Raw genomic sequence first — 22,785 nt, 5'->3', positions numbered from 1 at the left:
GAAACCCTCTTATAACATATAATTAGGGATGAATCAAAGAGACGAGTGAGGACAGTTGTCCCTAAAAATTTAAAATTATCATATACTTTAGATTTTTCTATTGAAAATATGTTTTTATCTTCCTAAAATTTTATAAATTTAATATCATTCTCCTAATATAAAATCATATTTCCATCCAGCATACAATCATACAGTTTGTCAAGGGGGAAAAAACTAGTCCCTACTTGAAAAATTGAAGATCATCCTGTTTTAATGCAACTGGCTTGTCCAAATACCATACCGATCCAAAATTTAGTTGACCCAATATGAATCTATATCTAATTTGACCCCAATTGAAAACAATCGGACTGAAATTAACCCGAATCAAAAGCAATCAAAACTAAATTTAACTCGAATCGAAAAGCAACCCAAATTGAATTTAACTTGATCCGAAACTAATCCAAACCGAAATTAATATGAATCAAATATTATATATACTTGATTAGACTTATAACTGAATTAATCCCAGATCGTATTAACAAACAATATGACATATTTTTAAATGAATATATCAATAATATATATATAATTGATTATACTCATTCTCAATGCAATTGAATTGACATGATCTAAATGTTGATTCAATTGAAAATCAATAAATCAGACATTGACTCGATATGAAGATCAATCGATTCATATTGAACCAACCCGAAATCTAATTGATTCGGTATTAACTCAACCAAAAAATCAACCGATCCAATATTTGATATGAACCGAAAACAACCGATATGATAATCATCCGACCTGAAAATTAACCCGACCTGATTTACCATACACCCAAAGTAAATCCGAACCAGACCCGATCCGATCCGAATAAAATTAAACCGAATATAATTCTAACGAAATGATCCCAAACCCGATCTGAATGACTCATTTGCCACCTCTAGTTCGTATCATTCTTGTACATATATTATAAATATTTTCGATGAAAAAAAGAAATTTATTTAAATATTAATTAACATTTGTGTAATTTATCTTTTTAAATTTTATATATACACCGTGAACATTAGTAGTTTGTTAAAATCAAATAATATTTTAATAAATAAAAATAAAAGTAATTAATATAATTAATAAAAAATATATACAAAACTTAATGGAAAATATTATTACTATAATTTTACCCAATTAAATGATTAAAAATTAAAATTTAACCAAACAAAAAACCATTACTTTATTTTAATCCTAAATAAATAAATAAACCAATACATATTATGATAATCCGATTCACTTTCTCTTTGGTCTTCTTTCGTGGAAAACACTGCAAAGATACTCATTAGAAACCCCAAAAATAGCTGGAATTTAAATCTTGTTTCTTCTCGAAGAAATAAAAAACTAAAAGAGCGATTATCGCTTCATCTTCTTCGAACCGACGCCGTCAGGTACTTCGATTTCCATGAACGCTCTCTTCAGTTGCTCAGTTCTGAATTTATTTTTTATGATTTTGGATGGCCATCTCGATTTCCTGATAAAAAGTAGAAATTGGGGTTCTAACTTATAGTTTACCTCCAGTTTTAGGGTTAGTGTTTGATTGTTTATGTCTGAATATGACGTGGAAGAATTTTGTTTTCATGTTATTAAGTCCAGGTCTGAGTGACTGTGAAACGTATATTTGTTGGATTCATATTCTGTTATCGATTTTATTATTTCTGTTTAAAAAAGTGATATTTATTATGGTAAAAATAATAATACTAAGCATGGTATGTTGACAATTTAATATTGGTTTATAATGTATCATATTAAAATTTTAAGCATTCAAATATGTTAAAATGAAGAGATACTCCAACATGAAGCTAAAATGTAGTAATTTCATGTGGGAGTTAAAAGCTTCATGAGTATAAAGATAGTGATATAATTAGTGACATTATTTTCAATAAGTAATCTCAGTAGTGAAAATGACTGTCTGAGAAGTGAGAATCAATAATTTTTTTCTAAGAAGTGACAATCTCTAATAGAGAAATAGCTTTATGTATTGAACTCACAGAATTAAGCAATGTTTACTTGATTTAGATTTTTCCGAAATGGTTACATTCATTTTTCCTCGTTTTCCTTGTATTTTGAGGGTTCTTGTAGGATCATATTCCTGTGCTTATGTTCTGACATGTATCGGACATGGTTATTTAAGAAAAAAGAAGAGTTGAAGTAACATAGATGTTACGTCAGATAAATGAATGAGTCAATATTTAACAGGATAGAGTTGACATAAGTTGAATCAAACTCACTTGAACATAGAATTTCATGATTTCAAAGTCTCTTTTCTTCCTTTTGTCATTAATAAAGAACCTGCTATAATTGAGAAACTGTAAAAGCATTCTAGAAACTGGAAAAGCGTAAGAAAAACTGATTAGTCATTTTTAGCTGCTTGGTATCTAGTTCTAGCGTTTCAAGAAAAATCAAAACATAAACTGAACATTTTGCTAAACTTTTAACTGCCTGAGAAGTTGTTCTCTTGATCCAAGAAGAAGCAGAACAGAACGTTTTGCCAAACTGTCAACCATGAGAGAAATGGTTCTAATTATCAAAGCAAAAACAGGATTGAAACTGAACATTTTGCTTAACTGATTCTCTCTCCGACAAGAAGGGTTTAGTATTTACCTGTTTATATGGAACTATGGAATCTCTTTAATGAACTGACTTGAGTTCTGACTTTTCCATCTCCATCTTTCATTTGCTCGCCATTGTTTAGGAATTGTAATGTTGTTTCATTTAGAGGTGATTTTTATACTTTGACATATGGATTTTTCAACTTCACATGCCTTCTTTTACTTCTATTTTTTTAATATATGCTTTGTACACACTTCGATTTTTTTGTTGGTAACAAAACGTCTAAATATTTTTACCAATAATCTTTATCGGCTTAGAGCATCAAGGATCATCTTAAAGATATATGGGTTTGTTTGGTGTTTGCTCCTTTAATGGACTTTTTTGAATTATATTTAATTAAGCCTATTTTCTATGCAATTTTGAAGAAGTTCTAAATTTCCATTTACGGGATTAAGAGACATATTCTTTCTTAATTTCAAGATTTTTTAAGTATTTTTTATTCTACTTTACAAAATATGTCAGTTTGTTAAATTTACTGGTGAAATTTGATTGTGTATCAGAGATCATTCTATTTAAATGGTATAAAAATGTGTAGTCTGGTCATTGAAAAAGCTTAACGAACCCAAACAAACCAAATAACTGAAGTTCTCATTGATGAATACATTGCAGTTCATGGACAAGCAAATAATGGACTTAACATCATCTTTTTCTTCACCTCCCCAAAATTCCAGCAAAGATTACATCGATCTGATTAATTACCCACGAAATGAAGACATTAACAATCAAGGCCCTGGGTTTAGTGCTGGTAATGAAGGGATTAATAACAGGGACGAGATTGTCCCTAGCTATGATTTCCAACCGATCCTACATGTTTCAACAAGCCCTGATGTCCCTGGAGTTATTAATAAGCCCTGGTCCTGGAATTCTATTGATTCTAAAATTAAGGTAAGTCTTCAACCTCCCATTCTTTTTGGTTTTTTGGTGATAAGTAGTGGATATGACTTTATGTTCTAGATATTTATATTTTTTTGAATTGATTCAATTAAAGTTACTTGGATTTTTTTTAATAATTTTTGGAGTTTATCTTGTGAAAAGTAGTTTGATTAATAAACTTATGGATATTTTGTTAATCTTTTGAAATTTTAACTTACTACGTTTTACTTGGATTTAAAAAAATTCTTTTTGGGGTTTATTCAATGAAATGCTGTTTGAATAACGATCTTGTGGATCTGGAGTTAATATTTTGATAGTTGACCTCACTACTTACGTGGGTTTTTTAGATTGCTTTTTCTCATTATAGTTAGATTAGTAAACTTTTATTTGTACTTAATTTCTTACTAGTTATAAGATTCAATTGGGTTTCTTCAACTGCATTACTGTTTACTTTTTCATTTTCCTCGTTGTGGACAGAAGTATGGTTCTCTTGACTTACTTGAACCTGTAAAAGAAATTCAAGAAAAGGACCAAAAAGCCGTTGACACGTCATTAGTCGCTGCAATTGACCAAGTCATGAAGAAACATACTGATAATTTGATGCACATGTTAGAAGGTGTTGATGCCCGACTTACACAGCTGGAAAGTAGAACCAGTAACCTTGAGGCTTCTTTGGATGATTTAAAGGTGTCTATAGGAAACAATCACGGAAACAATGATTGGAAAATGAGACAGCTTGAGAATATTTTAAAAGAGGTATTTTCTAAAATATATTCTTCCTTGGTATTTGGTTCTGTTTTGGCTGCCGTTGGTATATAAAGGAAGAATTAGATGTTTGTCTATCTTATTAGCTCAAGTCTCACAGCTTTAATTGATGATTTTAAGAGCTTCAGAAGTAGATCTATATTGTGTATCTTGTTAGCTCAAGTAGCTGTGATTGACATATAGCAGTCAAATTAGTAAACTGCGATGGAAGACATGAAATTAAAGGATATGACTTGTCACACCATCTAGGCACTTGCTTTTGTCTTTTATTATGTTCTTGGTCTCTCTAAATTGAAACCTTTATTGACTTCGTCTCTTGTATGTCTTCATCCATTAGTGAAGTGAAGAAATCACATCTACTTTCCAAAACCAAAGATTGATTTCTTGCTCACCTTTGCTAAATCCTAGGGGCATGTTATTCAGCTTCAAAGATCTTCTGGTGACTGGCAATTCCTTATTAGAATGCAAATCTAGCTGTGATTTTTCAAGTCATTTATGAAACTTGCAAGGAATAATTTTCTAGTCGCATGTAAAACCGAGTTACTTGCAAGAAATATTTGTTTGTGTTGGATTGTTAAGGGACAGAATTTCGTTTTCTTTATTGGGAGTTTTTGTAGGCTTCTAATGCTAGCTGATGCGTGTTCTTGTAATTCGATCACTGTCTTGTGCTGTGTTTAAAAAAGCGCGATTAAAGCGCTAAGCGACTCGAGCGAGGCCCCTGGCGCTTCAGCATAGCAAAAGCACTACGAATTCATTAAGTGGTAGTAATCGGCGCTTTTGCAATGCTTTTAGCAAAGCGCTAATCGGCGCTTAATCGCGAGTTTAGAAGATACGATTCTAGGCTTTAGCAGATACGATTTTTGGGCTTGTTTAGGATTTAGCGGGCTATTAGATTATCAGGCTTAGATTGGCTTTTAGTTTAGGCTTAGATCGTGCCTTGGAGCGTCGAGCTAAAAGTAAGGAGACCGATCCCATTCTTTTGCAAGATATTGATGAGAGCAATGAGTGGCTGATGGGAAGATGATGAAGATGATGATGAGGCGGTGTTTGTTGGTGAGGATTTGACATGGAATGATGTTGCTAACACTTCCGGTGCATATGAGCCTAGTTATCTAACTAGAGCATCAAAAGTAGTGAATGATGGAGCCGGACCATCGAGAAATGATAAAGGAAAATCTCCTGCTCATAATCCTATCTCTAGTAGACCATCTCGTAGATGCTTAGTTGATGAAGATGAGATGGAAGAAGATATTGGAGTGTCTAGTGATGAAGGAGATGGTGTTGTCCGAGTTGATGACGATGACGATGACGATTTCGATTTAGAGGATTTTTAGTTATAAGGAATTGAGGGCTTAGAAAAATACTTTTGTTCATCTCACTTTAGACTACTTTTGGTGTAGACTATCTTTTGAGATTAATATGCTCGTATAGTCGTATGGTTAATGGTATATAAATATTTAAGTGTTTATAACTTATAAGTAAATTGATAATTATATTTTGGTGTTTAAGTACTTATAAGTTTTGAATATATGCATTGACACTTTGATATTTAAGTATTTATAAGATAATTTATAAATATTATGTATTTTTTTGTGAATTTCGGCCTTTCTGGCGCTTCGTGTGCATAAAGCGAGCGCTTTCGCTTAGCGTTTAGCGCTTCGGCGTCTAGGACCCTAGGCGCTTTACGCTTTTTAAAACCAAGGCCTTGTGTGATTATTTTATGTTTTTTTGACAACCATGTGCAGGTGCAAACAGATGTGCATGTTGTCAAAGAAAAGCAAGAGAGTTTGGAAGCTCTTTTACAGCTTCCAAAGCTGCAGGTGACCGAGAGAGACCAGCCATCAGAAACTCATAGCACCGCACAGATGGATTCCGTGCAACAAGCTGCATATGCTCCTTTTCAATCTCACCAACAGCTTCCTCCGGCTGCCACTTTTTCTCAATCACATTTGTCTACTCTACCCCCTCCAGTTGTTCCCCAGCAAAATCTGCCACATCCAGACCAATTCCCTCAGAGCCAAGTTCCTTCTGTCCCTCAACGAGATGCTTACTATCCACCACCCGGCCACCCACATGAGACTCCAAATCAGCAGTTCCAAATGCCTCCTACTCAGCAAGTTCCTTCTGTCCCTCAGCGAGATGCTTACTACTCACAACCTGGCCAAACTCAAGAGTCTCCTACTCAACAATTCCCAATGCCTCCTGCTCAGCAGCCACAACCCTCTCCTGCAGCACCGCCTCATCAGCCATATCAATCAGTCCCTCCACCTCAGTACTCTCAACCACCACAGCCCCTTCAAGTCCAACCTCCCACAGGCCACCATTCTGAAGAGACATCTTATGTTCCTTCTCAGACGTATCCACAAAACCTACGCCAGCCTCCCTCTCAACCACCCAGTGGCCCTCCTTCCTCCCAACAATATTTTGGGACTCCACCTCAAATGCATGAACCACCATCCAGAAGGCCTGGTACCGGGTTTTCTACTGGATATGTCCCACAATCTGGGCCTAGTAAACCATATGGTTATGGTGGATCGTCTCCACAATATGGCAGTAGCTCCCCAATGAAAATGCCGCAGCTCCCATCTTCTACAGGAAGTGGTTACCCACAGCTTCCGACAGCTAGGATACTACCACATGCATTGCCCACTGCATCCGGGGTTGGTGGCGGACCGGCTCCTTCTGGACCTGGAAACAGGGTTCCCATTGATGACGTTGTTGACAAAGTAACCAGCATGGGATTTCCAAGGGACCATGTTAGAGCAACCGTCGGAAAATTAACAGAGAACGGGCAGTCGGTCGAGCTCAATGTGGTGTTGGATAAGCTAATGAATGATAGTGATATACAGCCACCGAGAGGTTGGTTCGGGAGGTAAACCTGGTATCGTTGATTCGTGTTCATGTATAGAAGTTATCATCGATTTCGATTGAGCTTATTCGAAGCTTATGGGGGAGGCATACATCACCCCCACTCTTGCTTTCAGGTTTCTCAATTTCTCCCCGTTTTTTCTTCTTGTTTGAATGTCGACTTTCTTTCCTTTCTTTTTCACATTTGTGTATACTTGCAATAATTTGAATTAATTTGCCTTTTCATTTTGTTAATATTTCCCCCCGCAATGGGAATTCTTTTGGTTAAGTTGGCTTGGCTCAAAATTATTATGCTTAGAAATATTTAATTATTAAATATGTGATTTTTAATTATTTTATTTTAAAAGATATATACAATTTTGAAAAGAAAAAAGTTATATTATAATAATAGTATTTTTTTAATATTTAAAAATAAATATTTTAATCCTGAACTGAATTGGTACTCGAATAATTTGTGACATCTATTCAAGGAAGGATCTAAATATATTGAGAGATCAAAATTTATTACAAAATAAGGGCATGAATAATGACTTGCTAAATCTAAATCATTGTTGACAAAAAAAGTGTTCAATGAGTAAATTTTAGAAAAACAAATGGGAGCCAAATGTAAATATTCCTTTATTGCTTTCATCGTCTATTCCTTTTTCACCTCACACCTTTCAAGTTTACATATATTTCAGAATACATATATATCAAAATTTATAAAATTGTAATCACTATATGAATTGTTAAATTTAATTCACCTAACCATTACCCGAAAAAGGCAAAGCAAAAAGTTTTATGGCCAGTTTGTAAAATATTTTTAAAAAATGGGAACCAATTGTAAATGCATACCTGTCTTAAAAAAAGGGATAAACTACACATTTAGTAATTAAACTATTAGTTTTGGTCTATTTTAATACTTAAATTTTCAATTTTTTCAAAATTTAATTTCACATTTTGCACGGGTACTAAAATGAAACAAAAACTAAAGTCTTTAAATGCAGTACTAAAATGAAATAGAAACTAAACTTTACATATAATTTTACAGGGATTAAAAGTTTAGGAATTAAAAGAAACTAAAACTGATATTTTAGATACTAAATATGTAATTTACCCAAGTAAAAATTATATATACTCGTATCTAATTCCGTGGTTTCTACCTTCTTCTCCCACACCTTTGTCAAATCCTCCAAAAATACTCTCATAAACCCTCTAGTAGGTGCTTAATGAGTTAAGCAGTTCGTAAGCAGCTCGAATTCGAATATGTCAAAATTCGATAATCGGTCGACTCGAGTTGGCTAGACTCAAGACCTTAATGAACTGAGCCGAGCAAAGTCTAACTCGACTCGATAAGTTTGCGAGTAGCTCGTTAATTTTTTAAAATATATTTTTAGTAATTACTTCAAAATGATTTCATTCAAAAAATAATCTAAATAATAATTATTAATTTATTAATAAATAATAAAACATAATGAGTTAAGTAATTTATTATTTTTAATAAATAATAAAATATTATTAATTAATAATATTATTTTAATACAAAAAAACTCAACCCTAATATACTCATATATAGTATTAATATTTTTTTAGTTAAAAAATAAAGTAAATTTTTTAGTGAGATTAATAAGTAACGAGTCGAGCTTAATGAACAACGAGTCGAGTGGAATAATAATTTTTTTTAACGAGCAAGAGTCGAGCATAATTTTAACGAGTCGAGTACTGTCCAACTAGCGATTGACTCGCTCCATAAGCATTCCTACCCTCTAGCCCTCGATTATAACTTTATTACAATACTGCCCCCATCCGACTTTTTTTTTCTTCCTCTTTCTGTAATACCCCACCGTCGCCCCTCTAAATTGCCTTCTCTCATTGCCGCTTCGGTGGTTGGATTCAGTCTTGAATCAAAAGAATGCTACGAAGACATCCTCCTTCTATGCTTCTAGGATATTCTGTAATTCCTTTTGCTCCTTAATTTATTTATGCCAAAACTAGATTATTTGTTTTGTTTCTTTTTCCCTAATTATTTGAATTTCGTCTGCATTTATTTATTTTGAATGTGATAAACTGATAATCCTTATGTTTAGGAGCTCAAATTGAATATTTTTTTAGATGTTTTTGGATTAGTTTTTACCTCTCTAGCATGTTTTTTATTATCGACTAAATTTATGCTGACTTTTCCATCTGTTTTCGCAGTTTTGTTTTGTTATTGAGTTTGTTTTCCTTGGGTTAGAACTCAGGACATTAGTATTCATGCTCAAGGAGCAAAGCAAATAGTTATAATGAAATTTTGTAATTAAATAATCGATTGCTAACTGGTTTTAATTTAATATTTGTTTTTGGGCAATGATATTTGAGCTGGAGCTGACTGTAATTTTCTAGGATTGAATTTTTACTGGTGTGTGACTTATTGAAATTATATTTGCTCAAGCTTGATAAGTGGCATATTATTTGGTTAAGTTCATTGGAGGTTTCAATATGGTTAGTTCTGTTTGCTAGTTTAATAACTTTGAAGTATTTTGAGTGAAATAGAAGTTATTGACGAATTGTAACCATTTTCTTTAGCTTTAGTTCTGGTATGAGTTGAAGGAGTATGAACACCACATCAATCTTCAAATAGTGTTTTTGTTAAAGCTTAAAAGGCAATTGGTTTAAATCAATTGTTCTCTGATATTTATGTTAGTATCAGCTTTAGGTGTTTGAATGACTAGGTTTTATATAGTATAAAGGTCTTCTTTAAGGAGTGTGAAAACCACGTATCTTCAAATAGTGTTTTTTCTAAAGGTATTTGGTTTAATCATTATTGTTCTTTGGTGCTTATGTTAGCATAAGTTTAGGCATTCGGATGACTCAGATTTAGTGAGCATAAGGTCATCTTGGAGATCATACTTCGTATGAGCCACATTTTGTAGCAAATATTCCAAGAAGATTGATCTCCAAAGTTAATATGATATGCTTTTAATGGAGACTAAAAAGTGTGGTTAGATCTCAGACATAGTGTCAAACCATGGTAATACAGCTTTGTATTCTTTCTTTTTTTAGTTTCAAAACATTGGTAGATGGGATTGAAATTGAAAACTGATATCAGATATGGGCCTATGGCAGTTTATTTGCATTGAACACAATATTCGTTAATTGATACTTGGGGTAGAAAATGGAGTTTATTGCAATACAACATTAGAAGGCATTGGAAATGCAATCAGCTTCTGGAGTCTGTCTCGTTGGTCTTGTTGCCCAAATTGATTTATTGTTTCTCGGTCTGCGGTTTATATGAGTTTCATTTGGACGTGATTTTTATAATAAGTGCGTTAAAATTTGTGTTAAAAGCAGATTAATCAGCTTAAGAACAAGCACTAGTCAATCTAAGCAAAAAATTGATAAGTTGAAGGAGTTTACTTGTTTTTAGATTTAACTTATATAACAAATAGATATGGCTTCTTGTTGAACCATTATTTGGTGCAACGCTTGTTTGGTTACATGCAGGAGCTCTTAAATGTTACTGCATAATCTCTTGCTATAGTACAGTTCTAATTCTCTAACGGTTGTAATAGATTATATTCAGTTGTCTGTGATACTATTGATTCATTCATGTAAATGTCCTTAACATCTGCAAATTTAATTTGCATTTTGCTTAAATTGTTTTCTTTAATACTGTTTTATTTTCAGGCTAAAAAAACACTGCTTTATGTTGTTATTACCTACCTTAACTGTTTTTCTATTCTTAGGTTTTTCTTCAAATTGCTTCTCAAGTTGTTTGGCTGCTGCTTCTGGTTAGAGTTTAGTGCTCTGCATGCTGTAAAAGAACACAGGTTTGTTGATCCAATGGAGCTGAAAGCTTCATCACCTAAAGTTGGTGGTAGTTCTCCTGATTGCATTATTGATCCAGAGGAGAAAGAGGTCAGTGATGAGGATGATGATGATCGTAACCATAAACATCGCAAGCGGAATCGACACCCACAATCATTAGAGAGAGATCCTATGGACCCACTATTTACAAGACCATACAGAAAGCACAAGAAACCTTTTGATAATGGGCATCCTGTTAGAGAAAGTGAATCTCAAGCTGGTGAAGCCTGGAAAACATGTAATGGTTTGCCTCCAGAAAATGACTTGACACCTAAGTTTGATAGGAGACACCCTGGATTTGCGTCAATTTCCCGAGGAAATTTGGATCTGAACCAGAGAATTAGGTCAAACCAAACATTCAGTGGAGATTCTGGTCCTGGTAGGGGAAGAGGAATGGATAACTCTTTGTGGAATCAACATGGTTCTAGGTTCAATATGGTTGATATGACTTCTCAAATGGTTCAGCCAGGTTCTTTTGCTCCAAATTTCTTCACAGGAAGGGGATTTCCAAATGTTTCAAGTGCACAAATCCCATCATGGAGTACCTTTGGGCTTATACCAGGAATACCTAATGGTAGCATAGATACACTCCATCCTCTTGATTTACAAGGGGCTCTAAGGCCACCTAAGAATCCTTCATTGAATAGGGACATTCCTCTCAAACGTTGTAGAGACTTTGAGGAGCGTGGATTTTGTCTAAGAGGAGATATGTGCCCAATGGAGCATGGGGTCAATCGTATCGTTGTTGAAGATGTTCAGGTATGAATTTTGTTAATGTCTGTCTTGACTTTGACATGAAATCACTTATACAGCAAGTCTTTATAAAATTTCAAAAAACTGTGGCAATTTAATTTTACCAAGGGCTGGCCCTTGAGGTTGCCATGGTCATCCTGTTTATCTTCTCTGGTTACTAATAAAAAATATAGGATGCAGATGTCTTGAAAATGTTTTTGATTGTTTTGTTTCATTTTTAACACCTTTTAATTGATTTTATTGGCAATATACCTGCATTTTTTTTATAGGAATGATAGGCCTCATTAAAAACCTCCCTCTTAGTTAACTCTATAAAAGAGTAACTAGCGGAAGGAGAAAAGGAGTGCCTTGATTTATTGAATATAGAACTATTACAAAACAGTACACCAATACAGAGGGTATCCTAATAAAACTGAAATCCATAAAGCACCCTAAAGAAATACCCTTACAATTACCCGATCCCATCCTTAGCTAATTTATCTGCTTCCCAATTACAACCCCTAGGAATCCATCGAATAATAACCGCCCTCTCTTGAACTAAGGACACAATATCCAAAACAATGGAATTGAAAAAACTAGGAACAGAATTAGGCAGTAATATCCAGTCAACTGCAGATTTGCAGTCACTTTCTAGAATCAGTCTTCCCTTTGTAGCCCAATCTGATGATAGAAAAATGTCTAGACCTTTCTTAATAGCTTTCAGCTCAGCCAACGGAGGAGGTCCTGGACCGATACTAACAGAAAAAGTCGATAAAATGATACAATTACAATCTCTCAAAATACCTCCAATTCCTCCAGCCAACACATCAGACTTGACAGCCCCATCGACATTAAATTTATAAAAATCAGTTGGTGGAGGCTGCCAACTTTGTATCAAACTTCTGTGAGTTTTCTGAATAACAATCCTGTCTGCAAGAGAGGGGTCCCTTACCAACAAATCCATTTGAATTTGAATATGGGGAAACTTAGCTAAAAACCATTGAGCCAACCTAAATCTTATTAGGAAGAAGAGAGAGGTTATATCAAGGCTAGAATTATCAAACACAATTGAATTCCTTGTTTTCCAAATAGACCAAAGAACTACTCCCGGGATGCATTTCCATATGTGTGAGTTTTTCTTCAAATCAGACCATGAACTTAACAAAACTAGTGGATCATTAGGCAAAGCTGTATAGATGTCCCAAATCTTTAAAAATCTGTTCCAAAGGTCCCCTGCAACTGAACAAGAGAAGAAAAGATGTTGGACTGTTTCTGCATTCAATTTACAAAGTGGACAAAGAGCGTCTTCCATAGGAACCCCCCTTTTCTTCAGCTCCATTTTCACTGCCAATTTCTTATGAGTGATCTGCCAAAGGAAGGTTTCTACTCTAGGAGGAGCCAAACCTGACCACACCCACCTTTTCCACTAAAAACTCTCTTCTTGACTATTTGATAAAGCCAACCTGCAGGATTTCACTGAAAACAGGCCATCCCCCTTCCCATACCAAGAAAGAAAGTCCTCCATTTAATCAGATAAATTAAAACAATTTATTGTTGCCATTAGATCGACCCATTGGTAAAATTCCCAATCACATAAGTTTCTTCTAGTTTGAACATTCCACACCCATCCATTAGCATCAAAGTTACCAAACTCAGCCATCGTACCCCTTTTGTTGTTTGATAAAGCAAAAATCCTTGGAAATTGCGTCTTCAAGGGTAAGTCATTGACCCAAACATCATTCCAGAACAAAATAGACTTGCCATTCCCCGATTGATTCCTAGAATGTGACCTCAAACATCCTCCAATGTCATCATTTTTCAAATAATTGTTCACAATTCCTTTCCAAATCCAAGAGTCTTGTGGCGAAACAACTTTAGTAATTGACAGGGATAAAGTACTAGTGTTGTGTTTGCTACATATCATCCTTTTCCAAAGTGACTCTTTCTCATTTGCAAATTTCCACACCCATTTACCCAACAAAGCCCTATTTGCTATGTTCATATTCATAATTCCCAAGCCACCAGCCTCCAAAGGTTTACAAACAGCCTGCCAGCTAACCCAATGCATACGGTTCTTGTTTGAATTTCCCCCCCATAGAAAGTTAGCCATCAATGAATTAACTTTCTGCCTTACTTTGATCGACATTTTAAAAATGGATAAGAAAAAAATCGGTAAAGAAGTTGTCGAGAATATCTAAATTAAATATTAGATAGGATCAGTTTTAATTAGATAGAATCAGTTTTTATTCTATTAGTTATTAGATAAAATCATTTTTAATTAGATAGAATCAGTTTTTTATTCTATAGGATCATTTTTAATTAGATAGAATCAGTCTTTATTATGTTGCTAATTTTATGCATCTTTTTATGTAAAGTTGTTACATTGTAAACTCTATTTAAGTCAGCCATATTCAGCAGAAATAAACACGATTTATTCTGAACAAGTTTTGTTTTTCTTTATGGTGTCAGAGCCAAAATGGCCAAATTCTACGATGATACCTCTGGTATCGACTCTATGAGTTCTACTCGCTCACCTTCAATCACCCTAAACACTGAATCCTTCCAAAACATATCCATCACTTCTCACAAGTTGAATGGAAATAATTTCTTACAGTGGTCACAATCTGTGAAACTGTTTATTCGTGGCCGTGGAAAATTCGGCTATCTCTCAGGTATCACTACGAAACCTGCCGAAGAAGAAGAATCTAAAAGATGGGAGGCAGAAAACTCGATGATTATGTCTTGGCTCATAAATTCCATGGATCCGAGTGTAGGGAGAACTTATCTCTTCCTACCTACTGCTCATGACATTTGGAATGCTGTGAACGAGACCTATTCTGATCTCGGGAACGCAGGACAATGGTTTGAACTAAAAACTCGATTATGGAGGCTAAAACAAGGAGAAAAAACTGTCACTCAATACTACACTGAACTCAAGACCTTGTGGCAAGAGGTTGACATGTTCAGCGACTATGAATGGAGTTGTGCTAAGGACAGGGCTCTATTCCAGAAGATGGTGGAAAAAGAACGCGTCTTCGAATTCCTTGTCGGCCTTAACAAGGAATTGGATGAAGTCAGAGGGCGCATCCTTGGTCGTGAACCACTACCAAGCACAAGAGAAGTCTTCTCCGAAGTCAGACGAGAGGAGAGCCGGCGGACAGTCATGCTTGGAGGCCACTCACCAAATCCCACCGAGTCTTCTGCCTTGTTCTCGGGTCAGCCACCACGTCGCAACGATCGTCGGAACGACAGAGATCGGCCAATCTGTGAGCACTGCAACAAGCTGGGACACACTAAAGCCAAGTGTTGGAAGCTACACGGGAAGCCAGCCGAGAATTTTTCAGCCAATCGAAATTCTCGTAATGCAAAGGGATTCCATGCCTCATCTGAAGATGCTTCTGAAGAGCCAAAACCTGCCTCAGAACTGTCTGCCTTCAGCAAAGAACAGCTAGAGCAATTGTATCAACTAATGAGTTCTCATTCCATATCCAACACTCCTAACCCATCATCTTATATTGCCTCTTCATCATTAGCCCAGAAAGTACATATCCTACAGCTTTCATAGCCGGTTCTAAATCAAACCCTTGGATCATAGATTCAGGGGCAACAGATCACATGACCGGTAATTCCTCCATATTCTCATCTTATTTTCCTTTATCTGGTAATCTGAAGGTAAAAATTGCTGATGGCTCCCTAACCTCTATAGTTGGAAAAGGCTCTATCATTATTTCTCCATCTCTCACATTACTAAATGTCCTACATGTCCCAAAGCTCTCTTGCAATCTCATCTCTGTTAATCGTATTATTCATGATTGCAAATGCATTGCTACAATAACATTTGCTGGATTTGAATTTCAGGACCCTTGTTCGGGGAAGATGATTGGCAATGCTAAGGAGGTTGATGGACTTTATCACTTGGTCACGGACAATCCTTCAAATAAACAAGTTCAGAAACCGAGATGCTTTACTACCTTGTCTTGTGAGAATGAAATAATGTTGTGGCATTATAGGTTAGGCCATCCTAGTTTTAATTATTTGAAATATTTGTTTCCAAATCTTTTCAAAAAAAGGGACGGTTTTTCTTTTCAGTGTGAAGCTTGTGAATTGGCAAAACATCATAGATCTGTTTATCCATCTTTAAAGTATATGCCATCAAAACCTTTTTCTCTTGTGCATAGTGATATTTGGGGCCCTTCACGAGTAAAAACAGCCTCAGGATCTAGATGGTTCATCACATTCATTGATGATCACACTAGAGTCACGTGGATTTATTTACTAAAACAAAAATCCGAGGCAGCAAGTGCTTTCAAAAATTTTCACTCACTGATCAATACTCAGTTTCAAGCAAATATTCAAGTTCTTAGAACCGATAATGGTCGAGAATATTTTAATGCAATCTTAGGTGATTTTTTGAAACAAAAAGGAATTATTCATCACAGTTCTTGCGTTGATACTCCCCAACAAAATGGAGTTGCTGAAAGAAAAAATAGGCATTTATTAGAGGTGACTAGGGCTTTACTGTTTGCTATGAATGTTCCTAATCGTTTTTGGAATGAAGCACTCTTAACAGCGTCTTATTTGATAAATCGAATGCTTACAAGAGTTCTTAATTATATTACTCCTTTGCAAGCTCTAAAGAATATGTTTCCTGAAAATAGATCTTTCACTGATTTAACACCTAAAATTTTTGGTTGCATTGCTTTTGTTCATATACACGGCCAAAATAGAGGAAAACTCGATCCCCGAGCACATAAATGCATATTTCTAGGTTTTTCACCAACACAAAAAGGGTATAAATGCTTTGATCCTAAATCTGGGAAGTATTATGTGAGTATGGATGTCACGTTTTTTGAAAAACAACCTTTTTTTGACAAAAACTCTCTTCCGAGGGAGAATGACTCTGAAATGAGTTTTTGGGAACAAACATCCTTGCCAAAATTGGTTGTAAATAGCTCAGTGGAACCAATTCATATTTCCGTAACTAATCCTAGGATTTCACAACCTATAAATTCACAACCTCGTGAGACTCAGGTAGAAACCAACTTGGAACCACCTACTGAACTTCGTGTTTATTCTAGACGGATGACTCGACCAAATAATGTTCCACCGGTCCCCAAGGTATGTCAACCATCGGACTCGACTATGGTCCAAGGTACGACTTCTCTTTCTCCTATTTCTTCTCCAAATTTAGAGCCTTCTACAGAATTCTTTGAACCCATAGCCTTGCGCAAAGGTGTTAGATCATGTACCACAAAACATCCAATATCCAATTTCTTATCTTATAATAAACTCTCTCCAGATTTCAAAGCTTTTTCCACCAGGATTATGGATGATGTACTACCTAAGTCGATACATGAAGCTCTAGAAGTTCCGAGATGGAGAGAGGCAGTTTTTGAGGAGTTAAAGGCCCTGAAGAAGAATGACACGTGGGATCTAACTCCTTTACCTGAGGGGAAACAATCTGTAGGCAGCAAGTGGGTGTTCACCATCAAATACCATGCAGATGGCTCGGTCGAGAGATACAAGGCAAGACTCGTAGCATGAGGCTTCACTCAGACATACGGCCTTGACTACGAGGAGACCTTCGCACCTGTGGCCAAACTAAACACCGTACGTGTCCTACTCTCACTAGCCGCCAATCTGGATTGGACTCTCAGACGAAGAATGCGTTCCTAAACGGTGAGCTAGAGGAAGAGGTGTTTATGGAAGTTCCTCCAGGCTTTGATGAATTGAAGAAGGATGGCAGGGTCTGCAAGCTAAAGAAATCCATTTATGGATTGAAACAATCTCCGAGAGCCTGGTTCGAGAGATTCACGAGAGCTGTGAAACAACATGGTTACACTCAGGCCCAGTCTGATCATACTATGTTCTACAAACACAATAATGGTAAAATGCTATTTTAATTGTGTATGTAGATGACATTGTTATGACAGGAGATGACACAGTAGAGTTGGAGTCGTTGAAGAACTTCTTATCCAACCAGTTTGAAGTCAAGGATCTAGGACAACTCAAGTATTTCCTTGGAATGGAGGTGGCTAGATCCTCAAAAGGTATAATTATCTCGCAAAGGAAATATGTCCTCGATATCTTGAAAGAGACCGGATTACTCGGATGTAAACCAGTGGCGACTCCTATTGATCCGAATCAAAAACTCGAAAAAGAAGATGGTGCTGAGCCTGTGGACAAGAATCGGTATCAGAAACTGGTAGGGAAACTGATTTATTTGGCTCATACGAGACCAGATATTGCATTTGCTGTGAGCTTGGTTAGTCAGTTTATGCATTGTCCCTCAGAAAAACACTCCAAAGCTGTTTACCGGATTCTTCATTACTTGAAAGGGAGTCCTGGTAAAGGAATCATGTTTTCGAAGAATGGAAGTCGAAGAGTGGAGATCTTCACTGATGCTGATTGGGGCGGAAGTTCTACAGACAGAAGATCTACTACCGGTTATTGCTCCTTTGTCTGGGGCAACTTAGTTACTTGGAGGAGCAAGAAGCAACCAGTTGTCTCTAGAAGCAGTGCGGAGGCCGAGTTCAGAGCCATGGCGCAAGGAGTATGTGAGTTGTTATGGCTTAGGAGGATCTTAGAGGAGCTGAAGGTTGAAAGAGATAAACCGATGAAGTTGTATCGCGACAACAAATCGGCAATCAGTATTGCTCAGAATCCTGTACAGCATGACAGGACCAAACATGTCGAAATAGATCGACATTTCATCAAGGAGAGGCTGGAAAATGGCGATATCTGCATACCGTTTGTTCCATCATCAGTGCAGCTCGCCGATGTTCTCACCAAGGGACTGTTTACTACGATGTTCGAAGGATTTCTGTCCAAGCTGGGAATGATCGATATCTATTCTCCAGCTTGAGGGGGGGTGTCGAGAATATCTAAATTAAATATTAGATAGGATCAGTTTTAATTAGATAGAATCAGTTTTTATTCTATTAGTTATTAGATAGGATCATTTTTAATTAGATAGAATCAGTTTTTTATTCTATAGGATCATTTTTAATTAGATAGAATCAGTTTTTATTATGTTGCTAATTTTATGCATCTTTTTATGTAAAGTTGTTACATTGTAAACTCTATTTAAGTCAGCCATATTCAGCAGAAATAAACACGATTTATTCTGAACAAGTTTTGTTTTTCTTTAGAAGTTAATACCGATTTTATAAGCACCAATCTGCACGCCATTGACAGTGAATTAGCCTTCCAACCAGCTAACTTACTGTTGAAATTCTGTATAACCGGCTCCCAAAGTACATCAGAATTTCTCTTTGCACCTATAGGTAAGCCAAGATATTCCATGGGAAAACAGCCCACTGAGCAACCAATATCATTCGCCAAATGCTGCAATACCAGCAGAGGCAGGACTTTAACCTTATGCTCTGTCGTTATGCTTTAGTCTAAGTATTCTAATTCTGCAAATGATTGTCATGTTACTTTCTAATATTTTTGCACAACACCTAGCAACTGTAATTGCTATCATCCTATGCTTTCCTTATATTTTTCCCGATCTTCTTTTTACTTGTCAAGTGTCAACCATTTCTTAACCAACAAAAATAACATGCATACCACATAGATTTAACTTCTTCTACCCTTTCTGCTAAGTTAGCCTCCATGCTGTTGGTCCTAAAGTATCTTATTGAAGGGAAGCCTCCAGAATAGTAAGGTGGGATTAGTTAACACAAATCAAGAAACTTCATGCTTATAGATCAATTCTCTGCTTTAAGCATTGTCTAAACGTACCACAATTGTAGAGATCTCTGCAATTATACTTTTTCTTACATCAGTGATATTTGCTCAACATTCTATATTGACTGGTGAAGTGGTTTTTTTTTCCAATTTGTAGTCTCATCTAACTTATAATCTCATACATAATGTATGCACTAGTCTGAAATCCGAATTTCATTGGTAGGGAAGTCCATCACTGGCTTTGAATCATTTTCATCACATTGAAACAGATACCGTAGCCATGTATTCTAGTTAACAGTGGTTTCTTTTCTGGTTTGCAGAGTCTGTCACAGTTCAGCCTTCCTGTTGCAGTTCCAACAGCAAAATTGTTGCCAACACCTTCTGGACTTGGAACAATACTTTCAGGTATTCCTCCAACAACTTCGATGAACAGCAAGGATCTACATAGCAAAAACTGCATACCTGGAATGACTGAGGATGCCTTAGGTACGAATGGTGCTGGTTCTACCAGTGTAAGTGGTGCTGATTTGTATGATCCTGATCAACCCTTGTGGAATAGCAATGGTCTGGAACCATCGGGTGCACTCTCAGGACTGCGTTCACCCAAGACTGATGAAACAGAATCCTTGCAAAATGATGATATCTCTGGTTGTCATCATGGAAGGTTACGCGATGCAGTAATGGGTAGAACTGGTATCTCAAGAACTAGATTAGATACCAAACATAAAATTGACCTCTCATCCTTGGACTGTCTTGAGAATGAAATCAAGGAAGAACAACAAGCATATCCTAGCTTTCAAGGTACTTCTAGTCAGGTGAAGCGGAACATTAGTGAGAATGATGGCTCCAAAATTATGGATTCATCATTGAAGTCACAGACTGATAGCTTGCGTAATAGCAGAAAACCAACTCAAAAGGCACAATGTACACTGTTTGTCAATGGGATTCCCCAGAAAAGCAACAAAAGAGGGGCTCTTCTTTCTCATTTTTGTAAGTTTGGAGAGGTTATTGACATTTATATTCCATTAAATAGTCAACGGGCCTTTGTACAATTTTCAAGGAGGGAGGAGGCGGAAGCTGCTCTGAAGGCACCTGATGCTGTAATGGGTAACCGATTTATTAAGCTGTGGTGGGCCAATCGAGATAACATTCCTGAAGGTGGCATAAACAGTGGCAGTGGTACATCAGTAACTTCTCATGGTCAGCCTACTGCCAATAGAGGAAAAGATAATCTTCAACATGTTACTCAGAAGAGCAACATTAGCCATGGTGTTGATGTGCCTTCTCTGAATTCCTCCAAGCCTCTTAGTATGAATGGTCCCATGCTTCCCCCACTGCAGAAAAAGTTAGAGACTTTGGAGCAGATGAAAGAGGAACTACGCAAGAAGCATGAAATGCTGGAACAGAAGCGGAATGACTTTCGGCGCCAGTTGGACAAACTTGAGAAACAAGTACTGGGAACTTGGTTTACTTTTATGTACTATATTCCTAAATATCCAGTCTTTGAGTAATTTTATGCCTCTAAGAACCGTTACTTATATAAATCAGGTTCAGAAGTTGCATGCTCTCATAGTAGTTTTGAAACTGATTAGAATGCTGTAGCTAAGTGATGGGAAAAACTTCACTACCGTGCGTTGTCAAACATGCATGCCTTTTATTTTCCAATAGTTTGACTGCATATACATGCTGACACAAGTTGAGAAAGAATAATGAACCAGAACACCAGGTTTTTAAAAGTAATAAATGCGTGATAGTATCCCATGTAAGTTAGGTTTAACGTTTGTCTATTTCAACCTTTTTGCTGTCCCATGTTAAGTTAGGTTTAACGTTTGTCTATTTCAACCATTTTGCAGTCTAGTGGGGTCGAAGGCAATACTGAACAAGCAGCCAAGAGGCAAAAGGTGGGCATTGTGGCTGATCCTGCTAAAGCTTCAACTCCAAGATCCTTTGGAGCTGGCACTTCTGCTGCAACACCATGCACTATGGACATGGCAGATAAGGATATGTCAACGGAGAATGCTCTGTCCCACAGTCCTAAATCAAATCAGTGGTCTCAGTCAGCATCAGTGGCACATCCATTCTCGGTGAACAAATACAAATTGGATAACAGGCCTACTGCTTTTAGAGTTATTTCACCATTGCCATCCGATCTTGCGCATGTGAGTTGCTCTCTCCTTTTCCTTGTTTGAGAAATTGTTTTGGCTCCATCTTTTGCGATGTTGGATTTTCCCTTGATTCATCTTCTATTACATCTTGAAATGAAAAATGAAATAAGTACATTGCCCAAACAACAGGCCTTACCTATGTTGCTTGGGCTCAAATATACGCACACGAGTATGTGCCATTCAATTTTCCCAAGATTTTCATTGTTTGGAGAATCCTAGGTGGATCATGTTCCTATACCATATTTGGATGTGTGTTGGGTTTAGATGTTTGGCATGAATGCTTCAGGAAAAATGAAGAGTTGTAACAACATAATTTCTTAGATGTATAGTTATTTATAATGATGAGATCTTCACTTAATGACATAAAACTGGATAGGCTTGTATGCCCTTTGTTGTCAATGAAAGGCAGCTGAAATCTGTTTTGTCAATTATTAGGTTGATGTTTTGAAGGAGCACTTCTCACAATATGGTGACCTTTTCTCTGTGGAGCTGGAGGATGTGGAAAATGATGATGATGGTATGGTATCCGAGACAATAAATTGCTCAGTTCGTATAACTTACAGCACACACCTCTCAGCAGAAAGGGCATTTGTAAATGGCAAATGCTGGCAAGGCAACATTCTGCAGTTTTCATGGCTAACATGTAGCAATTCGAGCAATGACCCTACTAGTGAAGAAACATCATCTTCCACACCAAAGGAGCCTTTAGAAGCTGATGATAACTTTTCATGCAGCATCGTCCAGGAAGTTGCTTCGGATGACAGGGAGTCCACGAATTCTGATGTTAAGAGTTTTGTTGAGCATACCGGCTTGGCTGAAGTTTCAGAGCATAGTCCATCAACATCCAGCATGAAAGAGTCACCTAAAAGCAAGAAATGTTGAAGATTGAGAGGGGGGGGTTGGGTTGGGTTTGTACAGTAAGGTAAAAACATTCAATTTGTTTAAAGTTGTAGCCACCACAAGGTATAACAGTTCTACTTGACTGGCAATTGTGTTGTGTTTTGAGATTAAATTTTAGTACAAAGGATTAAAAGTAATATATATATATATATATCCATTGATATTTTACTGAAGAAAAGTTAGGGAATTGATTTCCATTTCAGTTTGGCATTTGAGTTTGGAGCTTGTACTGATTTTTAATTCGGAAATTAGAGATATAACCCTGCAAAAGTTACTAAAATTTTCTTAAAAGGTAAAAAGCTACAAGATGAAATGAAATCTGTAC

At 36.3% G+C, this 22,785-nt stretch overlaps 2 protein-coding genes across 5 annotated transcripts; both read left to right on the top strand.

Moving 5' to 3' along the window:
- The first annotated feature begins 1,262 nt into the window (after positions 1-1,262).
- Positions 1,263-15,106, top strand: LOC120132853 (trithorax group protein osa-like). Of its 4 annotated transcripts, none has more exons than XM_039149546.1 (5): positions 1,263-1,315; positions 1,351-1,418; positions 3,250-3,525; positions 3,991-4,269; positions 6,024-7,295. In XM_039149546.1, exons 3-5 carry the CDS (start codon positions 3,253-3,255, stop codon positions 7,152-7,154), a joined length of 1,683 nt encoding a protein of 560 aa, XP_039005477.1. In that variant the 5' UTR covers positions 1,263-1,315; positions 1,351-1,418; positions 3,250-3,252; the 3' UTR covers positions 7,155-7,295. The 4 variants fall into 4 exon arrangements, with proteins under 4 accessions (XP_039005477.1, XP_039005475.1, XP_039005476.1 ...); XM_039149544.1 differs by lacking the exons at positions 1,263-1,315; positions 1,351-1,418 and adding exons at positions 12,340-12,346; positions 15,096-15,106 and having other exon boundaries at positions 3,235-3,525; positions 6,024-7,188; XM_039149545.1 differs by lacking the exons at positions 1,263-1,315; positions 1,351-1,418 and having other exon boundaries at positions 3,235-3,525; positions 3,994-4,269; positions 6,024-7,301.
- On the top strand, positions 8,972-22,579 carry LOC120132851 (zinc finger CCCH domain-containing protein 41-like). Its single transcript, XM_039149541.1, has 5 exons — positions 8,972-9,077; positions 10,851-11,730; positions 19,716-20,846; positions 21,249-21,554; positions 21,996-22,579. Exons 2-5 carry the CDS (start codon positions 10,948-10,950, stop codon positions 22,440-22,442), a joined length of 2,667 nt encoding a protein of 888 aa, XP_039005472.1. The 5' UTR covers positions 8,972-9,077; positions 10,851-10,947; the 3' UTR covers positions 22,443-22,579.
- Positions 22,580-22,785: the final 206 nt, after the last annotated feature.

This window comes from Hibiscus syriacus, unplaced genomic scaffold (assembly GCF_006381635.1).
Source record: "Hibiscus syriacus cultivar Baekdansim isolate YM2019G1 unplaced genomic scaffold, ASM638163v2 tig00110570_pilon, whole genome shotgun sequence".
Taxonomy (NCBI): Eukaryota; Viridiplantae; Streptophyta; class Magnoliopsida; order Malvales; family Malvaceae; genus Hibiscus; species Hibiscus syriacus.
This window is presented reverse-complemented; position numbering and strand designations above follow the sequence as displayed.

Coding starts and splice junctions, on each gene's coding strand:
- LOC120132851 (XM_039149541.1), top strand. CDS start 10,948: ATGGAGCTGAAAGCTTCATCACCTAAAGTTGGTGGTAGTTCTCCTGAT. Junction 11,731..19,715: donor TCGTTGTTGAAGATGTTCAG/GTATGAATTTTG, acceptor TCTGGTTTGCAG/AGTCTGTCACAGTTCAGCCT. Junction 20,847..21,248: donor TGGACAAACTTGAGAAACAA/GTACTGGGAACT, acceptor ACCATTTTGCAG/TCTAGTGGGGTCGAAGGCAA.
- LOC120132853 (XM_039149544.1), top strand. CDS start 3,235: ATGAATACATTGCAGTTCATGGACAAGCAAATAATGGACTTAACATCA. Junction 3,526..3,990: donor CTATTGATTCTAAAATTAAG/GTAAGTCTTCAA, acceptor CGTTGTGGACAG/AAGTATGGTTCTCTTGACTT. Junction 4,270..6,023: donor TTGAGAATATTTTAAAAGAG/GTATTTTCTAAA, acceptor AACCATGTGCAG/GTGCAAACAGATGTGCATGT.